This window comes from Pseudonaja textilis, chromosome 1, assembly GCF_049901715.1.
Source record: "Pseudonaja textilis isolate UNSWEBS1 chromosome 1, rPseTex1.2, whole genome shotgun sequence".
NCBI classification, from domain to species: Eukaryota; Metazoa; Chordata; class Lepidosauria; order Squamata; family Elapidae; genus Pseudonaja; species Pseudonaja textilis.
In genome coordinates this window covers 17,815,960-17,827,539 of record NC_141990.1, presented here as the reverse complement: position 1 = coordinate 17,827,539, position 11,580 = coordinate 17,815,960, and the positions used below count along the sequence as shown (strand labels likewise).

The window sequence follows — 11,580 nt, the reverse complement described above, 5'->3', positions numbered from 1 at the left end:
CTCCTGCAACCCTCTGCCAGTGAAAACGGAGCTCAGGATGGCCATGGGCAACCCTCCTTAGCTCCATTTTTGCTGGCAGAGGCACCGTGGGCCGCTCCTTCACTGGTTCCAGGTCACAGGCCTGATCTAAGCACCCCACGGGCCAGTTTGACACCCCTGCTTTAGAATAATTATACTGTTAAATTCCTTTACCCTATATTTATGACTAAATCTGTGGTTATCGTCTTCTGCAAGTATCACCATCTTTTCCTCTGATCTCGGCCTGTGCTTGCTTCTATTTTTCAAACGTTGTCAAAGGTCTCTGAGAAGGCAAAAGAATGAGTCTCTTTAAGGGCACAAGGAAACATCATTTTTGTGACCTGCCACATTCCTTTTTAAACAGAAAGCTGTCGCTAGAAGTGGAGTTTGGTGTGACATTGATGGAGACTGACAGCAAAATGACTGACTTTGTCTCTAAGACAGAGCTATTTTATTCAGCATTTCTAGGTCTTCTCTTCCTGCCCTTTCCCTTTCATCTTTAATTCATCTTTTCCAAAACTATTAAACTGCAGACTTAATATAGATGTGGCATGTTTTATTTTCAGTACTTACAAGTAGACCTCAGGTTCTGACTATAAATGGAGCCCATAATTTCTATTTTACATCATGATAGTCTAAAATCAAGGCACCCACATGAACCCAATTTTATGACTTTTTTGTGGCAGTTGTTATGCGAATGCGGCAGTTATTAAGTGAATGCAGCAGTTATTAAGTGACTGGTGTAACATTAAATGAATTGATATATTTCTATGGGCAATTTTAGCCAGGAATCAGCCAGAAAGGCTAGAAACTAACAAAAAACGTTATAAATCATGGGTCCATGACCATTGTAAAGATGAGCCAATGCCAAGCACCTGAAATACGGTCATGTGACCATAGGGATATGTGCAGACACCAGACCAGTCTTAAGTCAAGGATTACCTGTATGGAGCACAAAGCATATATAGGTGGTTTATGTGCAAGACATTCTATTTATTTCTAAGAATAGAATAGAAATAGAATAGAATTCTTTATTGGCCAAGTGTGATTGGACACACAAGGAATTTGTCTTTGGTACATAGGCTCTCAGTGTACATAAAATAAAATAAAATACATTCATCAAGAATAAGATACAACACTTAGTGATAGTCATAGGTTGATAGTCAAATCATACTAGGAAACAAAACAATATAAATTGTAAAGATACAAGCAACACGATTATAGTCTTAAGTGGAAAGAGATAGGTAATAGGAAGGATGAGAAGAATAATAGTAATACAGTTTTACTAAGTAGTTTGACAGCGTTGTGAGAATTAGTTGTTTAGCAGAGTGATGGCATTCAGGAAAAAAAACTATCCTTGTGTCTAGTTGTTCTGCTGTGCAGTGTCCCATAGCGTCGTTTTGAGGGAAGGAGTTGAAACAGTTTATGTGCAGGATGTGAGGGGTCTGCAGATATTTTAACAGCCCTCTTTTTGTTTCGTGCTATATACGGGTCCTCAATGGAAGTTTTATAATATTAAAATAATAATAAAATAATATTGATGTAATCCAAACCCATACATAACCGGGGTGGAGGAGCAGGATCTTGAAGTGTATAAATTTCTTTTTAAAAGGTTTTCAGAAAGACCAATAGGGGAGAGATGAAACAGAATGCTGAATGGCAAGAAAGAGGGCTGGATGGTCAGGAATCTCCACGTTGCAGTATTATTATTATTTTGCCACAGGCCCTCACTGTACAGCAGGATACTGTTAATTCTTTCCAGATGTGTTGGAGTTCAGCTGACAAGTTTCCCAACCAATACAGTACCATAAGGGCGTCTTGAGTAAAGATAGAGCCCATCTGCTCTGATCAGGGAAGATTTGAAAAGCCACACACATACAGGCACCATGTAAATACCACACACAGAATAGCCCAAAGCACACACCCTGCTAGAAATGTCTTTGGAGAGTCTCAGTCATCCAGATCATGGTTGTCCTAAAGGTGCTTTTTTTTCAAGGGGCAACTAGACTTTCTGGTTTTTCTTTGAAGACGTTTTGCTTCTCATCCAAGAACCTTCTTCAGCTCTGACTGGATGGTGGAGAATGGAAAGATTTATACTCCTTGCAGACAGCTGGTCATTTGCATTCTTTTAGCACAGGGGTCTTCAAACTTGACAGCTTTAAGACTTGTGGACTTTAACCCCCAGTATTCCTCCTCCAGTCATATTAGCTCAGGAATTCTGGGAGTTGAAGTCCACAAGTCTTAAACTTGCCAAGTTTGAAGACCCTTGTTTTAGCAGGTCATTAAGGTCACCTTGAGGTTTCTTGTGTCATCAGGGTCACCTGAGTGGTGCAAATTGGTGTGGAGCTTTCTTGGAACTGTTGAAAGGACTGTGTTGTACATTGGAGATAGATGACATCATATTCCTCCCACTCTGTTGAGAGAGGGCTGTTCAATGTTGACACAGATGGCCTATTTAACCTTTCTTTCAAACCAGCGATCCTCTGTGTCCAAAATACGGGGAAAAGCACCTTTGGGACTCTGATAGAGAGAAGTTCTCTGAGAATGGGCTCCAGCATGAGTCCAAAGCTTAGAAGACAAAACTTCTGGTTCTGGTGATTGGCCCAGATTGGATCCTACAGCATTATCCTTGGACATGTATATTCACCATCAATCGTGAGAGAAGATTAACTTAAACCTTTGCTTTATCCAAGAGCTGGCCTGTTTGCAATTCCTTAACTCTCCTGGCCCCTACCTAAATCATCAAGATTGTTTGACAGGCACTTTATGTATGTACAATACATTATGTATGTTTTGGAGATTGTCTGCTTTCCTGGACAAATTTTTCTCCCAATCTTCCCAGAACCTTCAGATGCCTAAGAATGCCTTCAAAAGCAACACCTCCTAGTCATTTGTCACTGTCAGTCCCCAGAGGCGGTATATCCATACTGCTATGGTTACAATCATTATGCAACCTAATTTATTCATCTTGGTAAAAAATCAAAATGAAATCAATCAATGCCAGGCACTGCCGGCTTCATCAGTTGAAGGTGAAGATGGATGACTGCTTCCCCACTGCATGATATGAACAAGGAACAGCAAAAGTGGGTGCCATTTGAAGCCTCTGCATACCCAGCCAGTGACACATTTTTTGGCAAGAGAGAGATGACATATTTTCTGTGGTAATAGAGCTAGAGAGAGCCAACTGCATCAGCTGAAAGCAGCTAGATTTTGATGTGCTGTTTCTTGTGATTGAACTCTCTCTCCTTTTCAAAGTTGCCAGAAGAAAAAGTAAAACATTAGGATGAGAGGTTGGAATCAGAGGATAGGATAATATTCTTTCTTTCTTTTTTAAAGAACCACTTATTAGAAAGCTTTAAATAGGCTTAAAAGAAAAAATATTGGAATAAAGAAAATAAAAAGTGAAAGATAACAAGAGAAAGGAAAAGAAAAGTCTAAAGCAGCAACTTCAAGTCTTCTTTGCAGCACTTACTTACACAGTAATTACCATCTCCATCCTCTGCATACTGCATACTGTGGTTTTCTTCTTCCCATAAACCAATCCTTTTACTCAATAAATCCCCAAATCCCCTGTTCATTTCATCAGTTTTCAGCAGAAAGTCCATAAAAGTTTTCCAGTCTTTTATAAAAGTAATTGTAGTTCCTTCCTTTATCAAACAAGTCGAGCAAGCAGTGTTCCAATATCTGAAGGGCTGCCACAAAGAAGAGGGGAGAGTCAACCTATTTTCCAAAGCACCAGAAGGCAGGACAAGAAGCAATGGATGGAAACTAATCAAGGAGAGAACCAACCTAGAACTAAGGAGAAATTTCCTGACAATGAAAACAACCAGTGGAATAGCTTTCCTTCAGAAGTTGTGGGTGCTCCATCATTGGAGGCTTTTAAGAAGACCCTGGACAGTCCTTACAGCCACATTTTAGTTCCCTGTGACATATATCCATACTATACATATGACTTGCACATTAAAATGACTTGCACCTACAATACAGAGAAATAATCCTACTTTATTTTACATTGTGGGTAATGTTTTGTATGAATATCTTGGCCATAGTAAATATAATCCATGGTCTTGGTCTCACACAAGAGCATTCTGAAATTGAATGAATCAGGACTTTTGATTAATTGTCTCACTGCACTTTAATTCTTCGTATTGTAACACCATCAACCTAATACCAGCATGTTGCATGTTGTGTTCACTGCCAGCCATTGTTGCAACTGCTAAATACATCAAAGAATAGAACTTTAGCCCCAAAGCCCAAACTGGCAAATGTTATTGTCAATTCAACTCCAGGTCTTGAGATAGCAACATGATAAAGACATAATAAGGACAGGTGCTGACCAATGAGAACATTCAACCTACATCTGTTTTATTGTTACCTTAAGCAATAACTATCTTTCTTCTGTTTATGTGTATCAGTCCCTGAACATTATAACGCAGGGCTTGGTTTTCAATGTTATCTTGTCACCATACTTTGTACAAACGTTCTGGTTGATAAAAAGATAGGAAACAGGAAGATTCAGAGATGAACAACATAAAGTTTGTGTTAGTAAGTCCTGCGGTTGGGTCATAAAATATGACTTTAAGAGGTGGCTGTGAGGTTGGAAATCTCTGTTTTGTTCAAGCCTTTGCCATGGTAACCCAAGTCATGACAGACTACTATATTTTCCTCTTCAGTCAACATTATCTGAAGAGGCAATATAGTTACATGATGATGAAGATGAAGAAGAGGAGGAGGAGGATAATGACGAGGCTGCTGACTTATTTAGATTTTTTTTCAGGCATTTCTCTATAGAGATCCATTTATTTGGAGATAAAATAATTTATAAATGAGAAATGACAGCTATATACTTACTGAAAGTGAGGCTAGGGGTTTTTTTAGTCCACCTTTTCAGTCCATGATTCACAAGGCTAGAAGATGTTCTGGCTGCTTTTAGGATATTTTATTCTGTGGTTTTATTATGATTCTTTTTCTCAGGTTCTTCCTCAGCCTCTTCTTTGTGGGAAAACTTGGGTAGGTTCCTCAATCAGGAGCTGTAGTCTTCTAGAGCCCCCCAGTTGTAGGAAAATTTTGTTCAAAACGTGGGAGACTTTCCTGCTTTTCACATAGAAAAGAATGGTTTTCTAAAAAGTAGGTTTTCTCTGATTGAGAGACTTCCTTCTATAACAGTGTGGCCTGGGACATACAGTAAATGCTCTTCTCAGTTTACATTGTTTTGCATGCATATTTGTGCAGATAAAAAAAATAGGGCTCTGTAGCACTGATTCAAAAGGGAAAAATCTTCATCGTGTACAAACAAGTTCCCATAGCACCAACTTTTTAAAGCAACCACAACCTGAGGAAAAGACACTGCTGTCTTAAGGAGCTATTCAGACAGGGTTTTTTATGAGCTCCCCCATACTGTATGATCGATCTTTGGTTTAATTTTGTTTATGAAACTGTAGTGCTAACCGCTGTAATGCGTAACGTAAGAGAAAACTGTTTGGGAACTTTCCTAGATAGAGATGCATATAATATAAATACCATTATCTTTACGTGACAGTTTTGTTCAAAGTAATCTGTTTTGGGGATTCACAAAATACCCTGATATTTGGGGTCACTGTTAGGCTGCTGGAGTAGTTCGTGCAGTTCTTTGGAAATGGTTTGCCATTGTCTCCTTCCTAGAGCTGACAGACAGTGACTGGCCCATGGTCACGCAAATGGCTTTCTACCTAAGAGAGGACTAGAACTCAAAGTGTTCATGTTTGTAGCCTAGTGCCTGAACCAAACTGCTCTCACCTTGAAATAATTAGGAATATTTAAACTGTAAGCAATCCATTTTAGCCAGAATCAAGTAATGGAAAGTTCACTGATCAAGAATTCCATATTTAATTTGTCAAAAAGTCATCCAGTAAGGCTATTCCAAAAACCAAGTTATAACTCTACCCTGTGGACTTAGAATGCTTCTGTATTCTAACTTCCATTCCAGTCTGCATCTTAATTGCTGAGATGTGATGAAATTTATTTTAGCATCTGGAAGATCATAGGCCTCTCACTATGCTATGCTACAATAAATGGAGTTTCGGAGTTTAGATCATTTGTAATTTGTCTTAATGACCCACAGGGATTTTAATCAACAAGAGAGTTTCTGTTTAATTGGCTGGTGGTGAGACTTTCTAACTGGATAGCAAATGAGGATGAGGCATTTCGTGCAAAGGATGTAAGGCAAGGAAGAACGCCTCTTCTACAATAATGTACATTGTTCCAGATGGGAATAATTTGAATTAAATTGAATTCAAATTGAATTTGAATTAAAAGGAAGTGTTCCTTTGAACCCTCTTTTCCAAAGGGCACATGGCTCTTTACTTGGAAATGAGGGCTATTTTATTTAAGGGGATATACTTCCTGATTAGTATGGGTTGTCCTCAATTTACGACTGTAATGGAGCCTACCCATTACAGTCACAAGTCATGATGGTCATAAAGCAGGCCATCGTATGACAGACTGATTCTGTGTTCTTTTTTGCAGCAGTCATTAAACAAACACAGTCGTTAAACCAGTGAGCTATCAGCTGTATTTGCTAAAAACTAGAAGTAAATGCAGGTTTTCAGCAAAAACATTGTAAATTGTAGCCACATGACTTTGGGACACTGTAAATGTGGGCTAATCACCAAGCACCCAAAATGCAGTCACATGACAATGAGAGGAGTTGTCCACACACCCATAACTTCAGAAGCAGGTTGTAAATACAGTTATAAGTTAAGGACCACCCTGTATGTTGGTGGTTACAATGTTAATTGCGGCTGTAATCAGTTTGCTCAATAGAGTCTTAATGAGCTATCTAAGTTTTCTTTACTTCTGTATCGTCCATTATGAGTCATAACCCAAATTGTATTATTTGACACCCAACACACTTAGCGATATTGGCATTTGCCTAAGGCAGCAGAAAACTCTGGAAATGGCTGTTTATGGAATGCTGTCATATTTCATGTTCTTGCCCCACTGCAGACTTCAAGTACCTCTGTAAAGTAGGACACGGGTACTCAGTTCCATGCGGAGATAATTTCAATAACACTCTTCAATAGAAATAGGAAGATGTTAAAAAAAAAAACCCTGTTTCTCAATCTCAACAACTTTAAGGTATGTGGACTTCAACTACCAGAATTCATAGCTGACTGGGGAATTCTGGAAATTGAAATCCACACAATCTTGAAGTTGAAAAGGTTTCTTTTGACTGTTTATGAGTAGCTATTTATGGGGCAGGGCAGAGAGCAGGAAGGGTGATGATTATTTCCCGAGAATTCTGTTTCCGTATTTCAAAGGAACCCATTGTTCCTTCTCGTGTCATTCACATTTCACAGGATTATAATCATCTCCTATTTCATGTTCACTGCAGGAGATTTAGTGCTAACAGCATAGAATCAAAGGTAAATAAAACCATGGACTTGAAGGGCCTTTGGAGATCACCTATGCTAGCTTTCTTGACCCTATAGGTGTGTGAACCTAAAAATCTGAGCAATGGCCACAGTGTCGCTTTGGCACTTGATCCATACATCTTTAGAAAGCCCCAGTTGGGAAACATAACCTGGTCCAGCCTTTGGTTGCAGGTAGAATCAGAAATGTAGAATACAATACAACTCCAGTATCCCCGAAACTGGGTTATTCCAATGAGGGAGAGAACCTCACAGCCTCATATGAGTTCTATTTTTCTCCCTAATGTACTGTATTTTTTGGACTATAACACGCACTTCCCCCCAAAGGGGGTGGAAATGTCTGTGCATCTTATAGAGTGAACATGGCCTCGTATTTGGCCTCCCAAACCCTCCACGCATCCTGTGTCCCATTTTTGCCCTCCCTGGCATCCAGAAGCACTCTTCAGGGCCCGTTTTTGGACTGCAGAGTGCTTCTGGATGCCGGGGAGCGCATAAACGGTACATGTGGAGGCCAAAAACTATTTTTTTTCTTGTTTTCCTTCTCTAAACTAGGTGTGTCTTATGGCCTAGTGCATCTTATAGTCTGAAAAATACGATATATGGCTTGTAACTTCAGAAATTGAGATCTTGCCTTAATCAAGTTCAATTATCTTTTACTGTTTTTCTATGAAATTTGAGCTTTTTGTCTATTGTAAACAGGACTAAAATGTTTTCCCTATCCCTTGCCTTGCTGCCATTTTTCAAAAGCTGCTTCAAATCCTCTTCCCCTTGAATAATAGTTTGATTAGTAGCACTGTTAGGATTAATTCCAAAACCATGGGTTATTAATGTAACTTTTCAGTTCCTTCCATTGTTTATTCCCTTCCATATGCAAGGTATTTCAAACATCGGTGTATCAGCTCCTGTGCTGTGGTAAAAATACTACAGAAAATAAAATCTGACCCAGAGGAAGTTACTTTATGGACATATCAGAGTGTCAGTCGGTCAATTAGGAAAGAAAGTCTCTCAAACTCGTGGCTAGAGAAAATACACTTTACTAAAGCCAAGTGGTTACAGCGTTGCAAAGCCCAAAGCATCTGGTTAACTTTTCCCCTGGCTTCCCACTTCCCACTGATTTTAGTTATCAATTAGTGTCTACTGGTATTCAAATATTTTTTGGTGAGGGGGTAACAGTCCCGGGCTGGCTGGTGCTGCATTCTGTCAAGTGACCTTGGAGCAGCCGGTGGTTCTCACAGGACAGTACGAAGAGTAGTTTCGCACCCCCAACTTCTGCCCCCGCTCTTCTGCCCACCTCACAGTCCCTTCCTGCTTGTTGCAATATGGCAGACTGGCATCCAAGGAAGCATTGCAGGTGTAACAGCCCGGCAGTCCTGACACAGACGTAGTCACCTTGCGGAATGATGTTTTCAATTTCCCAGTACAGTCAACAGCCTTGAGATTTTTTGGATACCCTCCTGTCAGTGGTGGGATTCAAAAAATTTTACTACCACTTTGGGCTTGGCTTGGTGAGTGTGGTATGGCTTGGTGGGCGTGGCAGGGGAAGGATACTGCAAAATCTCCATTCCCTCCTCATCCCACTAACCTGTTTTCTAGCTCCGTTCTCCTGTGCAGGGCAACAAAAGAAGACCCAGCCAATCAGCTGGGACTCGGGAGGCAGAGAATAGACAGGGGTGGGGCCAGTCAGAGGTGGTATTTGCCGGTTCTCCAAACTACTCAAAATTTCCACTACTGGTTCTCCAGATCTGGTCAGAACGTGCTGAATACCACCACTGCCTCCTGTCCAGTAAAAATAGTCAATCTGGTTTTTCATTTTGAACTTAATCAAAGTTGACCAGATTCTAAAGCCAAAAAGGTTGAAATAAAACACAAAATAATGGAAGATTTTTGATACTTTATTCTCCTCTAGGAACAGACTTGGGCAACTGCTTTCATGCAAAGTTGTCTCTTCTGTCTGTTGCTATAATATCTTTTTTTTAACAGAAGCAGGTTGGAAGCATTGCTGCCTAAAACATATTTATATGTTATCTTCCCTAGTGAGCGAGGTCCCAAAATATATTTGTCACTTCTCATTATTTTGAGGAGCTTAGAGATAAGTGAAGCTACATCTCACTTTCTATTTTTTGTTTCCCCATCCCGTGCTAACTTGTTTTATCTTTTTTTTTAATCCACAGGATTGTGTGCAGCTGAATCAATACAAACTGAAAAGTGAAATAGGAAAGGTAAGGTTTATAGCACCTTGTTTTCTGCCCCAGGGTTGGATAGAATGTAGATTAAAATTAACTGTGAGATTGCTGGATATTTTAAAGAGGTTCTAAGGTGAAGGTAAAGGTTCCCCTCGCACATACATGCTAGTTGTTCCCAACTCTAGGGGGCTGTTATCATCTCCGTTACAAAGCTGAAGAGCCAGCGCTGTCCAAAGATGTCTCTGTGGTCATTTGGCCAGCATGACTAAACGCCGAAGGCACATAGAACGCTGTTACTTTCCCACCAAAGTGGTTCCTATGTTTCTACTTGCACTTTTATATGCTTTCGAACTGCTAGGTTGGCAGAAGTTGGGACAAGTAACAGGAGCTCACTCTGTTACGTGGTGCTAGGGATTCAAACCGCCACCCTTTCTGATCGACAAGGTCAGGGTCTTAGCCACTGAGCCACTGCATCCCAGCCAGAAAGGTCCTAAAATGGGATAAAACTCAACAAATTTCTCACTTAGCAACGTAAATTCTGGGCTCAATTATGATTGTAAGTTGGGGAAGCCTGTATTCCAAACTGACCTTGAGCAAAAAGAAGATAAACTAACCCACCTAGCTCTGTGCTGCGATAGTGCATATAAGCACTATCAACTACAAAAAGGGAGGAGAGCAACTTTTAATAGTGCAACTATTAATACTCACCACAGCAGGAAAACTAGGAATTGTCTTGACTGAGTTCTTCACTTTCTCTTCAGTTACTTCTACTATGGTGCAATGGTCCTTCTCGAAAGGAAGAGGGTGCTTGACCTCATAATAGCCCACAAACCAACCTCAACTCTCAGGCAGACTCTGACAAAACTGAAAGGGCAGATAGAAACAAACCATAGATCAGATGTCATATACCGAATCCATTGCAGCAACTACAAAAAGAACCAAGTTGGACAAACAGGAAGAATGCTCCCAACCCAACTGTATAAACACATCCTGGCTTTCGGAAGACATGATCTACTATCCCTCATATCAGTCCACAGAAATTCAGAAGGTCACAAATTTGATCTAACCGGGACCACAGTTGTAACCCAGGTGAAATCAAGGAGAGAAAGAGAAGTCCTTGAAGCAGGGATGGGATCAGGGGTGGGATTCTACCAGTTCGCACCTATTCGCTAGAACCAGTTGTTAACATTCTAAGCAGTTTGGAGAATTGGTTGTTAGAAGAAATTACTGGCCTAATCCTGTAAGGAAGGCAGGAAGGAAACATTCTGGTGTTGCTTACAGAAACTGCCTCTCCGTTAACCCTTATTACATTCTTGGCAGGACTAGACTTCCTGTCTTAGAAACTTCTCTGGAGTTTTTTCCCCCTCCTTTGCTAGTACTTTGCTTGTGTGGAGTGACCATTCAAAGTTACAGTGGCACTGAAAAAAGTGACTCATGACCATTTTTCACACTTACGACTGTTGCAGCATCCCCACAGTCATGAGAGGCCAGGCGAGGAGATGCATGCCTCGATGTGAGTGATATTGAGTTGGCCACACCCAGCCAGTCACATGGCCACCAAGCCATGCCCACCAACTAAGCCACGCCCAGAGAACCGGTTGTTAAAAAATTTGAATCCCACTCGTGCCTTGAAGCCCAGTTTTCCACCAATAAGTCAATAAACAGACACATTGATATTGACCCTGTCTACCAATTGCTGAGAACAAAAGAACTGCATCAATCACAATCCTGAAGGTAGCACTTAAAACGAACAAACAGGCACCCCACTATGCAGCCACAAAATTATAACCCATCCGCTCACAAGAAATCGGACTACGCCTCAAGAACAACAACCGACCACTCAAACTATCAAGCAAGCTGAAAACAGACCAGACCATGACTCAGAAATATCAGAACAAACAATGTTCAGACTAGTTTGCATCTCATAAAAAGTATTTAAAGAGCTGTGTTCTGAGAGACTAGCACAATTC

At 40.5% G+C, this 11,580-nt stretch overlaps 1 protein-coding gene across 2 annotated transcripts in view; it reads left to right on the top strand.

The window, feature by feature from the left end:
• The window catches only part of CAMKK1 (calcium/calmodulin dependent protein kinase kinase 1), a 127,425-nt gene that overhangs the window by 52,661 nt on the left and 63,184 nt on the right, over nucleotides 1-11,580 (top strand). For both annotated transcript variants that reach the window (XM_026708422.2, XM_087926972.1), the window contains exon 3: nucleotides 9,599-9,646. In XM_026708422.2, the coding sequence (XP_026564207.2) occupies nucleotides 9,599-9,646 (48 nt within the window). The remainder of the gene's footprint in view (nucleotides 1-9,598; nucleotides 9,647-11,580) is intronic.